The sequence below is a fragment of the Zootoca vivipara genome, chromosome 1, assembly GCF_963506605.1.
Source record: "Zootoca vivipara chromosome 1, rZooViv1.1, whole genome shotgun sequence".
NCBI lineage: Eukaryota > Metazoa > Chordata > Lepidosauria > Squamata > Lacertidae > Zootoca > Zootoca vivipara.
The window spans coordinates 45,398,344-45,414,436 of NC_083276.1; the positions used below are offsets into that span (position 1 = coordinate 45,398,344).

Genomic DNA, 16,093 nt, shown 5'->3' on the forward strand with positions numbered 1-16,093 from the left:
TAGGTTGCCTTTCAGCAACACTGTATTTCAAGACTGGAAGATACAAGTCTTCTGAAATATTTTCACATATACTCACCAGTAGGAATTGCCTGAAAGCTACCTCATGGAAGCAGAATGTTATTCGGGGAATTGGCTCCATAAAACAATTATTGAGTTTTAATATACGATCTGCCTTAAGAGTTAAAGACAGGCTAAGTCAGGCATCCCCAAACTGCGGCCCTCCAGATGTTTTGCCCTACAACTCCCATGATCCCTAGCTAACAGGACCAGCATAGCTGCCAAGTTTTCCCTTTTCTCGCGAGGAAGCCTATTTAGCATAAGGGAAAATCCCTTAAAAAAAGGGATAACTTGGCAGCTATGAGGACCAGTGGTCAGGGAAGATGGGAATTGTAGTCCAAAACATCTGGAGGGCCGAAGTTTGGGGATGCCTAGGCTAAGTCAAAACAAACGCTGGTCAGTTTCTAACCAAGCCAACTTCAAACCATGGCTTGCTTATGAAAGCTGGAGATATTGGTTTGACTAAAGCTTGTTTCAAACCATTATCTCTGGCTTGTTTCAAACCAATATCTCTGGTTGTAGAAAACCACTCAGAATTAGGGGAAACGCTAGCAAAGTCCTTCTCCAAGCTACTTGGATGAAGAGAGAAGGGGAGGGGAAAGCATGAGTTTATGAGTCTTCTCTGGGCTTCTTCCTCCTGATACACATAGCAGTAAACCATAGTGTAGTGCTATGTATGAACCAGCCCAGTGAGTTTAACAACACTTGAAAAGGGGCTGAGTACCGTACTAATTTATACCCTTCTCCAGTTTCAACGAAACAATACACAAAATAAACATACGAGGGCCTACCCTTCGGGCATAGATTTTTGCCTGTAGGTGCCTCCACCAGAGCCAGTTTCACTAGAAGATGATAAGTTGCTGGGAGAGTTACGGCACTGCTGTGATCTTGCTAAGGCAATGGATGAAACGGTGACGTAGACATCAGAGCCAGGGGATAATCTGTTCAATACAAACAATCCCAAACGTTACATTATTAAAGGAACCATTGCAGCACAAAGCAGCAACACTTTTGTGGGAACTGCCACATCAGCGGTGTCAATTCATTGAGACTGTAAAAAAACGAAGCCAGCTGGAGGACAGTATGCATTTTCCTCTATTAACCTGCTCCCTATGGAACAGTGGGAAAGATTAGGGAGTGACAAAGGGGAGAAATGACTGTATCCAAGGAGTTCCAGAAATAAAGTTGCTGAGTTGCATTTGCTATTTGCAAGCAAGGAATATTAACATGTAGCATATTTTATCCAAATCCCAAATAAAATGTGATTTAACTAAGCACATCAGAAGAAGTTTTAGCAAACCATTTTTTAAAAACTTTGTATTTACCAATATGATCTGCAAAACATGCCACAACTTTGCAAAATCATATTTCCTCGGACAGTCAAGAAACATGATGCAGGTTATTTACAGATACAAGTCCTTGCATCACAGGAATACTTCGTTTTTAATAGCTCTCAACAAGTATAAAAAGACAATTGTTTGCCATAAGCCGGGTGTGAGCAGCCTTTGGTCCTCCAGATGTTGATGAACTACAATTCCCATCAGCCCCAGCAAACATGAGCAATAGCCAGGGATGTTGGGAATTGTAGTTCAGCAACTTCTGAAGGACTATGGGTTCCCCACACCTGGCATAATCAGTAGCTTAATGGCCTGTTCACCCAACCAGTCCCTGAACTCACTTTGCACTTTGATTTACTTACACACACTGTTTCACAGGTGGTGATACATTCAAAACGGTTTCTGTTTTTATGATATGAGCCTCCCTGGGCGTTCTTTAAACTGTCCAGCAGGGAGATAGTCGTACAACTGAGACAGTGCAAAACATATGTATGAAAAGGAAACTTTCTTTGCTGGCTGGCTAGCTGACAGATGAGCGCAGCACTGCTCAACCCCAGGTGGGTTCTGAGTAGATCACAGCCTTCTTTCAGCTTCCAATGGTGGCCCAGCTTTACCACTGCACAGCAACTACCTAGCCTCTGTTGTCTGTGCTCTGGTAAACTCTAGGACTAATGCAATGTGTTACACACTGGACTGCCTATGAAGACAGTCTAAGAAGACTGCAGCTGGTACAGAATTTGGCAGCCAGACCATTGATTGGGGCAGGATGGTTGGAACATATAACACAAATTCTGGGTACCACTTAGTTCCTGGACTCAATTTAAAGTGCTGGTTCTAACCCCTAAAGCCTTATGTAGCTTAGGATCCACTACCTCAAGAACTGCCTCTCCCCACATGAAGCCACCTAGACCCTGTGATCACCATCTGAGTCCCTTCTTTGTATGCCTTGTCCATGGACTATTTGGAGCAGAGCTTTCCAAACTGTGTGTCACAACACTTTAGTGCAGGCATGTCAAACCTGCAGCCCTCCAGATGTTTTGGACTACAATTCCCATCTTCCCCAACCACTGGTCCTGCTTGCTAGGGATCATGGGAGTTGTAGGCCAAAACATCTGGAGGGCCGCAGGTTTGACATGCCTGCTTTAGTGTGTCGGCTGCAGTGTGTAGGTGTGTCACACGAACACTCCCTGTGCTCCTCCCGGGGCTGGAAAGGGATTAGTTTAACCTCTGGTTTGGTAGTAAAACTGAATTACTGTGTCACGAAATGATGCATGTATAAAAAGTGTGTCAACAACATGAAAAGTTTGGAAAGCTCTGATTTGGAAGGTGGCAACACGAGAAAAGAGAAGTCTTTTCCTGATGCCTAAAGCTGGATAAAGATGGTGCTGGGCAAGCCACCCTGGGGAGAGCATTCCACAAGCAGGAGGCCACAAATGAAAAGGCCTATTCCCTGACTTTTGGCCCTTCACTTGAAGGATGTCATTGTGGCCTCTTCAAGTGGGGTGGGACCCATAGCCCTGCCTTTTGCTTACCTGCGTTTACAGGCTGTGCTTTTAGGTTTTCATTATTGTTTATAACGGGCTTTAATGACATTGGATTGCTTTGCAAGAAAATCAACCAACAAATATAATATAAAATAACAGCCAGATAAGACTCTTCTGGGCTGGTGGCCAGCAGGCTTGCCTTTGGAAAAAAAACAGGCGGCTTGGCTAGCTGGGAAGGTTCGGTCTTGTCATGCCCCCCGCCTTCCACGGTATGCGATACAACTGCTGTTAAGGTGGAGTGGCTTACAAAGATTTGAAATGTACATAATATTAAATGTAAATAATAAACACACACACAAAAAAAACCTAGCACAGCCAAAACTTTCAGCTTCTCTCCTTTCTTGTCTCGGAACTGCTATCTTAGGAGTAAAAAAACCCAACAAAAACACCATTAGTAGACTAGGATTGTTTTGGGCAATATGGTGCCACTATTAAACGGCTAGCATATTTGCAAAGCTAAGCAGGGTGGTTGTTTTATTTGGTCAACTAGCACCCCTAGAAATGAGGTGTCTGCCATTTTGCTCAAATCAGTATTTTTAGTCTTGGCTGTTCCCCCCCCCCAAAAAAAACAGGCAAAACATTATTATTACCAGATGACTGCTCTGAAGTTCATGTCCCGACCATTTTGCCTGCTAATCACTAAATGCTGGCTGCCTGGCTGCAAGAGACTAAATTTCATTTTAAAAAATTCTCTACTGCATCTTGGGGCAGAAATCCAATTTAACAGCAGCAAAAGTATTGGCTTTGAGGTGCTATTATTGAGAACCAGACAGTTTGAATCAGTTCAAGCTCTCTGCATATTCACTGAGGCATTAAAGCCATTTTCTAAGCTTCCCATTTGCAAAGTTTATTTTTTTCAGACAAATAATATGCTTATACCGAAAATATTTTGTTCTGAAATTCATGTTGAGGTTTCGTAATGCTGTTCTTTGGCAGTTCTTCTGCCTGCGTTTCTTTTAAATATTTATTTTAGTTGTTGCTTCTGTGCCTGAGGGCGCCTGCTTTTTGCTTCCTGTACTTGCCTCAAAAATATGTTGGACATATTACAAAACGTCTCCTGCTATGCCTTGTCCCTGAATTCTATAGTTATAAAATGGGTTAGGTAATGATATACGCAGCAGCAGAAAACTAAAAATGTTATTTGCAAGCTGCCTAAGGAGTGACTGCCAATATAGTGCCTTTACAGCTCAATTAAACACAGGTTCACTTGGAAGCAAGCTCCGAAGGGTTCTACCCAAAGGTGGCTTTGTGCTCCTGGAAAGTGATTTTATTTTACAAGGCGGAGAACCTGATTTCCAGTGATTCCTCCTCACCTACCACAGCCCTCTTTACTCCATCCTCAAGAGTTCCAGAGGGTGCTTCACCCCTCAAGAATAGCTCTTCAGATGGCAAGGGAGCTGCTGCAGTGGATAGGGTGGTTTTGCAAAATCTGGATGCCACACCTTGTGCTCTCTGCTACTGCAAATATACACTGGCTACAAGTCACTGTCTTCAATAGGAGTTTTTCCTGAGCAAGTGCAAAATGTGCGTCATAAAGCGTTTTCCAATCTTTGTCTGCTTATAGGGTTGCCAGACTCAATAGAGGACAGGACTTCTGTGCCTTTAATTGCCCTGCTCTCTTTTGAGTCTGGAAACCTTAAAGAGAAACCAGCAGAACATTTGCTTGGAAATTAAACAAAGGGTCTTGCTGGTTTCTCTTTAAGGTTTCCAGACTCAAAAGAGAGCAGGTCAATTAAAGGCACAGAAGTCCTGTCCACTATTGAGTCTGGCAACCCTATCTGCTCATCAGGTTTGTTATCACAACAACTTTCTATTTTTACTTATTTATTGTCTATATACCACTTTTCATGCAAGCACAGGGAGCCTTACGGTATCAAAATACAAAGCATAATAAGAAACAAAACAATAACACACACACACCCCAGTCTAGAGGGTCATAGGTGGCTTAACTAGCCAAAGGCCTGGGAGAAGAGGAATGTTTTCACCTTGTGCCTAAAGATATGTGATGAAGGAGTCAGGAGAGCCTCCCCGAGGACAGCATTACACAGATGGGGAGGTACCACAGAAGCCCATTCTTGTCAAAAGCAGTAACTAAATTACAACTAACAACAAGCTCCCAGCATTCCTAACACATTTGGAAGAAGTGGCCCTGTGGTTATACTGGATGAAGGGGTGGCATATAAATAACAAAACAAAACAAAGAAATGAAACTGGCCCACCTGAACACAGCAGAAACCCAACATCAAGGGTATACTGTATACTGTAGAAAGTAATAACTGACACTTTTAATTTCAGTGATTCTTTTCAGCTGTGAACTAGTTCATTGAGGGGAGAAGGGATGTAGGAGAGATAAAGCAAAAGTACATTTCATGGCAGCAACACTCTACGGTGCTCAGGACTTGCTGTGAGCAGAACATATGACAGCCAAGAGCACACAGGCTTGTTCTATCAATGTCAATTGAGCTTTAGTCAAAGCTCGGCTCTCTAGGCAAAACTGGCTGTGCCACATGATACCATGAAATGGCAGGAAGCATAACATAGTTGGTATCAAGTGATCAAAAAAGAAAAAAAAAGGGCCAATTTACTTGGTCCTATTGGTGTGCACAAGAGAGTGTAGAAATGGTGTGTTTCAGACTACATTCGCTCTGCATTTCAGCAATGTTGGGAAAATCCAGAATGAACAAAACAGGTTGGTGCTTTTTTACGTGTAAAACTAATTGTGTATTGTAGAAACAGCATCAGCCAGAGACTTCACACGCTCTCTACAGAAGGAAGAGAATTCTGATGAGATCTAAAATTGCAACAACAGGTATTGGTACCCCAAGTAAAGGGCACTGCAATGCTATAATGACATTTCGCCTAAAAGCTGGCAAAGAATATCTGAGGAAAGAGAAGCACAATTATCTTGGAACTATCCCCCTTCTTTGCTGACCACAGGCTTAGAGCTCATAAGGCTACTATAGTGAGGCCTTTCTTCCAATGGACTGTGTTATTCATATACAGTACTTTAAAGCTAGCCCTTCCACTTCCCCAACCAAACTTCAACATGTGTTAATCCCCTAAAAAGTTCAAAATCCATTGATTTCAATGTGCAAAATAAGGTTTAAGAGTGCTGGAGCAATTTGCCAAATGTGAACACAAGCAGAAGGGCTAAATGGCACACCTATAGGTGATTCTTTCATATTCCAGTATGAACAGCTTTTGCCTTTCTTGCCGTACAAGATGCTCTTTTCTTAATAAAGATAACACACATAATATAGATAGACAACACAGGCATATGTGTTTATGCAGGTTCGGAGAGGAAAATATAATTAGGGGTGTTTTTCTTTTTTAAAAAAGAAGTTTTTCAACAATAGAGGGACATGAGTATATGTGCATTTATTCATACTCCAGTTACTAGAAAAGTAAGGTGGAATGACTAGAATTGGCACCTGAAGACTATGAGTTAATCCCCAAACGCTGTGAATTAGTTTAGTGTCATTTCTTTCAGATCCCAAATACTTTCTGGAAGTGAATAAAAACATTTTGGTGAGGTGGGGGGGTCAGATTTGATCTGGATAAGAAGCAGGGGAATTGGAATATGAACTTGTGTGCCTGAGGATTCTTATTGCTGTAGTTTCAAAAGTTTCATAATGCTGCAACATACCTTGGAGGAAAGACAACACACAAATTAGTTATCTACCTTCTGCTCTCCAGTGGCCGCCCATCACTAGAAATACTCCGTGGAATATTGGCTGCTCGCTCTGGGGGAGGCATTTTCCCTTCACCTTTCCCTGAGGCAACCCTAGTGGTAGCGGGACTTTGCATCTGGGATGGCATTTGCTGCCCATGAGGCCCTTGTCCCTTGTTAGCATTTCGCTGCCATTTGTTGTTATTCCTGAAAGGGAACTTGAACTCATATGGAACGCCGTCGTTCATTTTGTATTCCATCACCGGCATGCGATTAATTTCTGAAAAACTTCTGAAAGAGAAAGAAGAAAGCATAATGCAGCTCTGAAATAAGGGAGAAAAGTACAGTTGTTGCCTTGGAAGTCAAGCGGAATCCGTTCCGGAAGTCCGTTCAACTTCCAAAATGTTCGGAAACCAAAGCGCGGCTTCTGATTGGATGCAGGAAGCTCTGGCAGCCAATCGGAAGCCCCGTCGAACGTTCGGCTTCCAAAAAATAGTTTGCAAACCAGAACACTCACTTCTGGGTTTGCGGCGTTCGGGAGCCAAAACGTTCGAGAACTAAGCTGCTCGAAAACCAAGGTTTTTGCAATATACCCTTTAAAGGTAAAGGGACCCCTGACCATTAGGTCCAGTCATGACCGACTTTGGGGTTGCAGCGCTCATCTCGCTTTATTGGCCAAGGGAGCCGGCATACAGCTTCCAGGTCATGTGGCCAGCACGACAAAGCCGCTTCTGGCGAACCAGAGCAGCACACGGAAACGCCGTTTACCTTCCCGCTGTAGCAGTACCTATTTATCTACTTGCACTTTGACGTGCTTTCAAACTGCTAGGTTGGCAGGAGCTGGGACCGAGCAACGGGAGCTCATCCCGTCGCAGGGATTCAAACCGCCGACCTTCTGATCGGCAAGCCTAGGCTCTGTGGTTTAACCCACAGCACCACCCGTGTCATATACCCTTTTGTTGTTGTTGTTGTTGTTGTTGTTGTTGTTGTTGTTGTTGTTGTTGTTTAGTCGTGTCCGACTCTTCGTGACCCCATGGACCATAGCATGCCAGGCACTCCTGTCTTGCACTGCCTCCTGCAGTTTGGTCAAATTCATGTTCGTAGCTTTGAGAACACTGCCCAACCCTTATATGACAGCAATTGTGATACCCCTACTCTGAATGCTAAATATGGCCCAGGCTGGTTAATTACACATTAATTCTATCCCTAATTTATAGGGCACTAGCCAATCAAGTCATACTCAGGCACAAGGAAATCAACTGACTTAAACTAACTAATGTTTCTGTATGTCTAATACTTGTTATCTCCCATAGTCTCTGGAACAGAAGTCTGGTCATATCACCTGAACTTCCCAAAAATAAAAATCAATTACAATCGTAAAAAGAGAAAGAAGAAAGACCGATTGAATTCAGTGGGACTTACAGCAGAATAAATATGCTTAGGGTTATGCAGTAAGGTTTGGATTCAGAGATCCTGGAAATGGAACTCAGATCAATGGGGCTTACTCTCAGGAAACTGGGTATAGGATTGGAGCCTAAATGTTATTTTAAGAATTGCATTTAGGAAATAACTGAAAATATTGAACTTCAAAAATGACAGGGTTTTCTTGCCTTGCTGTTCTATTCTTCTACTTCAAGGCTATGCAAGTTTTATATTATATCAACAGGTGGTTTTTGAAAAAATATCTGAAAGCAACAATATGAAAGATGGCTAATAACATTTGCCAAATTGTAAACATCAATTGCCCTAACTTTGAGCTGACTTATCTTAAAACATGCACTTAACACAGACCTAGGAAAATGAGATAGCCTTCCACATAATACTTGTTCATCCTTCTACAGGAAAAAGGTTCTATTCTTTCATACCCTGGCACTTGACTTTTGTATAGAGAGTTAAAGTAAAAGGTGAGACTCGTCTCAAGTTATTCTGAGGTCAGGCTGAAGGATCCAAATAATAAAAACAGGCAGGGGCTCCTTCAAAATAAGTATATATGTATATCCCCAGCTTGAAGTGCAAATGGTATTTTTATTCAGTGAAGTGTTAAAATGGCCATATGACATTTAAAGATTTTGCAGGATCTCACATGCATTTATTTAAAAAGTGAGCATCACCGACATAAATGCAGCGATGAGATGCAGCTATTCAAAAGCTACGTAAATATTAACTGACTAGTGAGAAAGTAAGCAAACAGAAGCACTGGCATTCTGACTTGAGAATACTCAGCATCACCAATGCTTCCTTCAGAGACATTATATATGTAACACAATCCAGTGGGATGCTTTGACATATCAACGGCAATGCAGAAGCACTCCCATACCATAAGAATAAATAGGTCCCCTTTAAAAACAGTAACCACCTACGACTCTACACCTATAGCCAAATTAATGTGAAACGAGACTCTTTATTTTTATATAAAGTAGACTAAGTTAGAACAAAATTTCTGCTTTATAAATTCAGAGAATACCCTGAAAAAGTCAGCAGCAGATATAACTCATTTATCCCCACCACCACCACCCCAGCAAAAAAATTACCTTCGTGGGGTACAATCCTCATGAGGTGGGATAATGACAACCTTCACAGTAACTGAAGTCCGCAGGAGATCAATCATTTGCTCATGGCTCAGAGTAGCTACAGCCACAGTGCAAATTTCCACTAATCTGCTGCCTTGTCGTAATCCTGCTTGCCAAGCGTAGCCATAAGGTTCAACATCTGCCACAATTCCTTCATAGTTCACATGGAAACCAAGCTGGCCTAGTCCATTGCGACGTAAAGTCATTTCCACTGACTCACAGCCCTTTGTCACAAGCTGAGAAGTGGAGAGAGAGAGGTTGGGGGGATGCAATGGGAAGAGTTTAGTGCAATTAATTACATTCAATGGGAGACAAATACATGGGGCGATAAAAAAACGGTACATGAAGCAAGATGGGACAATTATATTCCTTATTTTGACAGCTACTGCTGTGTACAGTTTTCAGTGCAAGTTGGCTAGGTTACTAGTGGATGAAAATCCAGGCACTGTCAGATTTTGTAATAATAATAATAATAATAATAATAATAATAATAATAATAATAATAATTTATTATTTATACCCCGCCCATCTGGCTGGGTTTCCCCAGCCACTCTGGGCGGCTTCCAACAGAAAAATAAAACACAATGACTGGCTTTAGAACTTTATGAAAATTATGGAAGCATTAAGGTAATGTAGCAATACACATGGAATATTCATGGGTGGGGTTATATACCAATATTCATTGTTAGGCTGACAGAATGTTTCTTTTTATTATTATATCCCTATTGATTCGATAAATTGGTGATTCTTTATAATTTAGTCATCTTATTTATTGGCATGCAGCTATCTACAGAAAATGCAAACTTGTTCTATTGGTTAAGTGATCCTGCTAATTATGAATATTTTTGAATGCAATAGACAAATGCAGCTTTTCTTTATGACATAGAGACTGCTATTTTCTGAATAAGAGAGTAAAATGCAGTTGCTATGTATTGTACTAGAATAAGTAAAAACTATAATATTAAGTCTTGCATAATATTTGATACATGTCAGGGACCTGAACAAGCAACGGGCAATAAGTAAAAAAGTATTCTTTGTCCTAGTCCAATTGCAACTTTGGAGAATTGGGAAAAGAATTAGAAAATAATTTCCATTAATATTTTTGCAAAATTACATCACAGGTTGAGGGACTGTTTCACTATCAACGGATCTGCTACCAAAATCTAAGAATGGCTCTAAACCATGTTAATGTTTCCATCACAGTTCTTTGAATTTACTCATGCCTGAAGATCAGATCTACATATTTAGAGTGAAAGAGAAAGTGAACAAACTCTAACCTCTAGCCTTTTGACAATTTCTTTGATATCTTCAGGGTTTTTGAAACTCTCCACAGAAACACATTCACCCCTTTCATAGAAAATTTTGACACTTGTGTCTGTTGAAGTCCACCCTATGACATCTCTGCAGGAACAATTGAACACAACACTCTTTGTATCTTGTTCAATGATAACAACAAATTCATTAGAAATCCCCAGAAGACAGTCTATATCTACACCCTTGCTATAGTCTTTAGCACGGAGACTCCATACAACAGCACCAGAACTGTGGAGTTCTACTCCTGGATGAGGCTTGGACTTCTCCTTCTTCTTAGAGGCAAGTGAGATGAAGGGGAATTTGCCCGAAGGGTCAATGGGTGTGTTTGTCACATTCTTCTCTGCCAAATCTTTCAAGTATTCCTGACGGGTTCTGGTGGCCATGGCACGGAACTTCTCTGATTTATGAGCTGCATTCTCAGCATTGATCACTTTAGCAAGTAAGAAGTCCCTGAATACATTGGATTTGGGGAAGGTAATGCCTTTAGGGATTGGTGGTCCAAACGATGGCACATCTCTGGATCTCGTCGCAGCAACGCTACATAAAGGAAAAGGAAATGTGATTTAATGATGAGCTGACTCCACGGAACTTACCTTTCTATTCTACCTTTGACTTCTTTGCTTTGATCTTTAGAAATGGCAAAATTTATGATCTACAACAGGTTAGCATGGCCTAGCAGTACAAACAAGAACAGAAAACAGCCACAGCCTCTTCTCTCCCGAATCAAAGACCTCGACCCCACTCAACAATGAACTGCTGGTTGGGGATTTATGTAACAGCATTCTAGTGTTCCCTACTTCACATGGGAACCAATGCTTTAACAAACAAGCAACAGTACTACTTTACAGCAGAGCAGCCGTGTTAGCCTTCCGCAGCAAGACCAACCAAGAGTCATGTGGCACCTTAAAAACTAAGACATTTACTACCTGAGACGTCATGGACAACAGTCCTAAAAAGTATTTCTACTGAAATACTATGCCTTATTTCTTAAGAATTGACCTCTCCAGTATTTTATTCCAAAGGGTAGTATGTTAAATTTGTTCATCTGTTCTTCTTGGATGTTTTCCAGAGGGAGCAATATATTGCCATCTTTCACAACCACATTCTCTGCTCCCTAGGTGTGAATTCCTAAGAAACTCCATGCATATAAACAATGTAAGAAAACCACCATGAATCTGGCATACATGGTTTCCAGGCTGCTTTTCAACTTGCCAGAATTTTATTATTTTATTTTCATACACACTGAATTAACCTAGGCTAGGATTATCACCAGGTTAATATGAAGCCCACTTGGCCATTTTTCAAGCTTGGCCTCAATGCAAGGCAACTAAATCTGGTTCTAAAGTATCCAATTAACTTGCATGCTCTTTCTTCTGTGAAGAAAAAGTAGAAACGTTAACTGGTTCTCAGCCTGCCAAGTACTTAATGTTAAACCCAAAAATAGTTTTCTTGAAAATTAACAGTAAGAAAGCTTTGTAAAATGGAGCATTACAAAATTCCAACAGTATGAAGTTAGCCTCTGTGTGTTCACAAAGTAATAGGTACCTGTAACAGACGTTGTCGGTGCATGGATTGTGCACGCGGACAATGACAAAGACATGCTGGAAGTGAGAGCGAATATTCTTTGGGCTGAACGATTCTGCTCCAGGTTCTTGGAAAACGATGGTCACAATATCATTTCCAATATGTCGTTTTCTTAAGAGCTATGAGGGTAAAGAAAAGAAACATAAGGTACTGGGGGGGGGAAGTACCCCCTTATAGCATATTGTGCATTATTCCTGTTAATTAATGTTTGCGAATCATGGAATATTTTTAAATTATTTCATTCAATGCTTTATTCTGAGCAAGTAAATGAGAAATTGGCCAATATCTGACATGCTGAAACTAACGACTAGCATATTGCACCCGCTGTTTCCATAACAACAGCTACACATCTATTTTAATACCAAGAAATGTCTTCCTAACAGACAGATTTTGAATGTCTCCAAAATCAATTTTATCGTAATATAACACTATGTTTGTCTACTTGCTACTTTCTTCCAACCATTAGAAATTGTTCATAACCTAGACAATGTTCTTCTGTGCATTAAAACTGTGTTTTTGTATTTGATAGTGGCAGTGTTACCAAACAAATTATTGTTATGCTTTTTAGTCAACTTATTCTTTTTCTCCTGAAAAGAATGCCAGAAAGCTTCCTTTAAATTACAGCATTGCACTAACCATCTATATGATAGAACTGAGTATTTAAAATATGAGATTAAAGTATGTTCATGAGCAGGCACAATCAACTGAACCGTGTTTATTGTCCCTTGAATTCCATGTTAGTTCCTTGAATTAACAATTGTTTTGTGTGCTGTGTTGTTGTTTGTTTTTTTAAAATCAGATATAAATTCCAGCTATACATAGACTTCCGCAGATCCATTCAGTTCAAACAATGATTAGCAAAAATTTAAGAAATTAAAATGATATCAAAGAGGGCAATGTATGTGGCAAAGTATATAGTAATCACTCATTAAAGAAACTGGACATTGCCTTTAAAGGTAAAGGTAAAGGTACCCCTGACCATTAGGTCCAGTCTCAGACGACTCTGGGGTTGCGCGCTCATCTCGCTCTATAGGCTGAGGGAGCCGGCGTTTGTCCACAGACAGCTTCTGGGTCATGTGGCCAGCATGACTAAGCCGCTTCTGGTGAACCAGAGCAGCGCATGGAAACACCGTTTACCTTCCCCCAGGAGCAGTACCTATTTATCTACTTTCACTTGACGTGCTTTCGAACTGCTAGGTGGGCAGGAGCTGGGACCGAACAACAGGCGCTCATTCTGTCACAGGGATTCAAACTGTCGACCTTCCAAATGGCAAGCCCTAGGCTCTTTGGTTTAGACCACAGCACCACCCGTGTCCCCTGGACATTGCCTTTACGAATGTAGAAAAGTGCCATGGGACACATGGGGTGGATCCAAGTGCGCCCTTCTTCTAGCACATGGGGACGCAACCTGTATGCCAAGCGCCACATGTGAATGGCAAGCGGGGAAAAGAGAGGATACCCCATGTACTTTTGGTTTTGGCATTGCCCACGCACTGGCTTTGACCCTAACTTCCCCTGGAATGCAGTCCTTGGTAGAAAAAAGCCCCCCCCCCAATAACACAATTTCTTCCACTCATGAAAGGGCTGCTTCCTACCCCAAACCTAGGCAAATTCTTCAATTTGCATATGCTCTTGTACAAAACTTACACCACACTATCATAGCGCTACCCCAAGCTGAATATATCAACTAGGCTGAAGTTTAGTCGCTGGCTCTAAGCAGTAAAAACACAAGATTCCCCCAAGGCTGTCTGAAGTTTCATTTTTTCGAGTGCAATAGTTGAAGAAGACAAGGTTTTCCAGCAAAAGATAGTTCACAAGGAGGGAAACTTCAAAGGGGGGAGGGGAGAACACCCCTTCTGTACCCCAGACTGCCATATCTCTCTCTGACTCCATCACAGCTCTCACATGAAAGCAAATGATCTTGAAAAAGCTATTCTGATCGGATTTACTACTTAACTCACGCTTCCTAAAGAGAAACAAACTTTAAATCAGCCCCAGATTTGTTCATTCCTAAAATCTTAAGCCATCATTAGCCAACTTGTCTACTGCAATATAACTTCTTGCAGCCACTTGGAAGGTTTCTTTATTACGCCAAAACCATTTTTTAAACAGCTCAAACATCTTGGAGGATCTTAATGAAACAATGCAAATGGGTGGCGAAAACATTATCACTCAATGAGCAATGTCATTTCAAAGCGTTCCAAACCTACTTGGTGCATTTATACCGATTCAGATGCAAGACTGCAGTAAGTAGCAAAGTATTTTCTTGTTGCTAGGAATTAACACTCGAATACTATAGCTGTATGTTGTATATAGACTTATGCTATGGTGTCATACCTCATGAAATTTATTCTGCAATGAACCAAACTCTCCAGTTAGTGTAAACTATGGCTTGTTTAAACATGACAGAATTCAATAGAGGTTTATGACCATGACTTGTTCACAAAGCAGTCAAAAGAAAACCTAGTTCCTCCTAATTCAGATACAATGGTACATTTCTGTTAGTTTAAAACAGGAAACAAATGCCTCTAATCTCTTTTTCATGGCTGCACTAGGGAGGGGAGGGGAGGGGAGGGGAAATCATGTCTGTCAAAAGCTTTCTTCCGCTTACTCACACAGTGCTAAATAATGCTTTACTGTTACATCTACAATGGACCTACATAATTCTTTACACAGTGAAAATTAATCCTACCTGTTGCTTGTTGTTAGGTGTGTAGGGCAGCATAGTAGAAACATGGAACATGATTTCATAGTCCTTGTACGTTGTATAAAGAGAGTGGGTGCCAGTTGAATCAGCTAAGATTCAAATAACAAAAGAAATTCAACTTACTATTTTAAAATACTTTTACATAAGTTGCAAAACTGCACGATGTTATAAGCATCAGCTATGGGAACAATCGTGCAATAACAACATGAAAAAGACAAACAAAATTTGAAAGGGAGGTACAGTAGTACCTAATACCGTGTTTCCCCCAAAATAAGACACTGTCTTATATTTATTTTTCCTCAAGAAGACACACTATGGCTTATTTTCAGGGGATGTCTTATTTTTATTACGTGTCCAGCCTCGCCTCTTCCTTGGCGCCCTCCAGAACTGCGCCTATCACTATGTCTTATTTTCAGGGTATGGCTTATATTGTGCAAATGCTTAGAAATCCTGCTACGGCTTATTTTATGGGTATGTCTTATTTTCAGGGAAACAGGGTAGAGATGTAATCATTTATCACCTTTGGTTGCTTCCACTTTTTCATTTCGCCCCAATCTTAATCTGAGTATGATATATTTCGGCATCAGTTTGTGATTTTTTTAAAAAAAGAAAGACGGCACAAAAATTCACCAGCATTTTACTCATAGCTGCCAAGTTATCCCTTTTTTAAAGGGATTTTCCCTTATGCTGAATAGGCTTCCTCGCGAGAAAAGGGAAAACTTGGCAGCTATGATTTTACTGCACATTTCTCCTGAAGTACATGTCTGAATGCCTTTTTCCTAACATACACCTGTATACCTGAAGGAGCGTCTTCTCCCCCATCATTCAGCCTGGACACTGAGATCCAGCACCGAGGGCCTTCTGGTGGTTCCCTCATTGCGAGAAGTGAGGTTACAGGGAACCAGACAGAGGGCCTTCTCGGTAGTGGCACCCGCCCTGTGGAATGCCCTCCCAGCAGATGTCAAGGCAATAAGTAACTATTTTACTTTTAGAAGACAACTGAAGGCAGCCCTGTTTAGGGAACTTTTTAATGTTTGATGCTGTACTGTTTTTAATATTCGGTTGGAAGCCGCCCAGAGTGGCTGGGGAAACCCAGACAGATGGGCGGGGTATAAATAAATAAATAAATAAATAAATAATAATTACAATAAATGTTCCCTAATATAATGCATTATGTATGATATTTACAATCCCCTCTACCCAAAGAATACATATAATAACTAACAGACTAGTTTTAAAGCTCTGATATAGGAAAACTATGATTACAATTTAATTTTTTTAAACCCCACCCATTTCAATATTTGAACAAT

General features: G+C 40.9%; 1 protein-coding gene across 6 annotated transcripts in view; it reads right to left on the minus strand.

Moving 5' to 3' along the window:
• Positions 1-16,093, minus strand: part of SIPA1L1 (signal induced proliferation associated 1 like 1) — a 152,897-nt gene that overhangs the window by 24,890 nt on the left and 111,914 nt on the right. For all 6 annotated transcript variants that reach the window (XM_035113094.2, XM_035113106.2, XM_060273729.1 and 3 more), the window contains 6 exons: positions 14,769-14,872; positions 12,038-12,195; positions 10,456-11,029; positions 9,140-9,414; positions 6,621-6,899; positions 849-998 (listed from right to left, as the gene is read on the minus strand). In XM_035113094.2, coding sequence (XP_034968985.2) covers positions 849-998; positions 6,621-6,899; positions 9,140-9,414; positions 10,456-11,029; positions 12,038-12,195; positions 14,769-14,872 — 1,540 coding nt within the window. The remainder of the gene's footprint in view (positions 1-848; positions 999-6,620; positions 6,900-9,139; positions 9,415-10,455; positions 11,030-12,037; positions 12,196-14,768; positions 14,873-16,093) is intronic.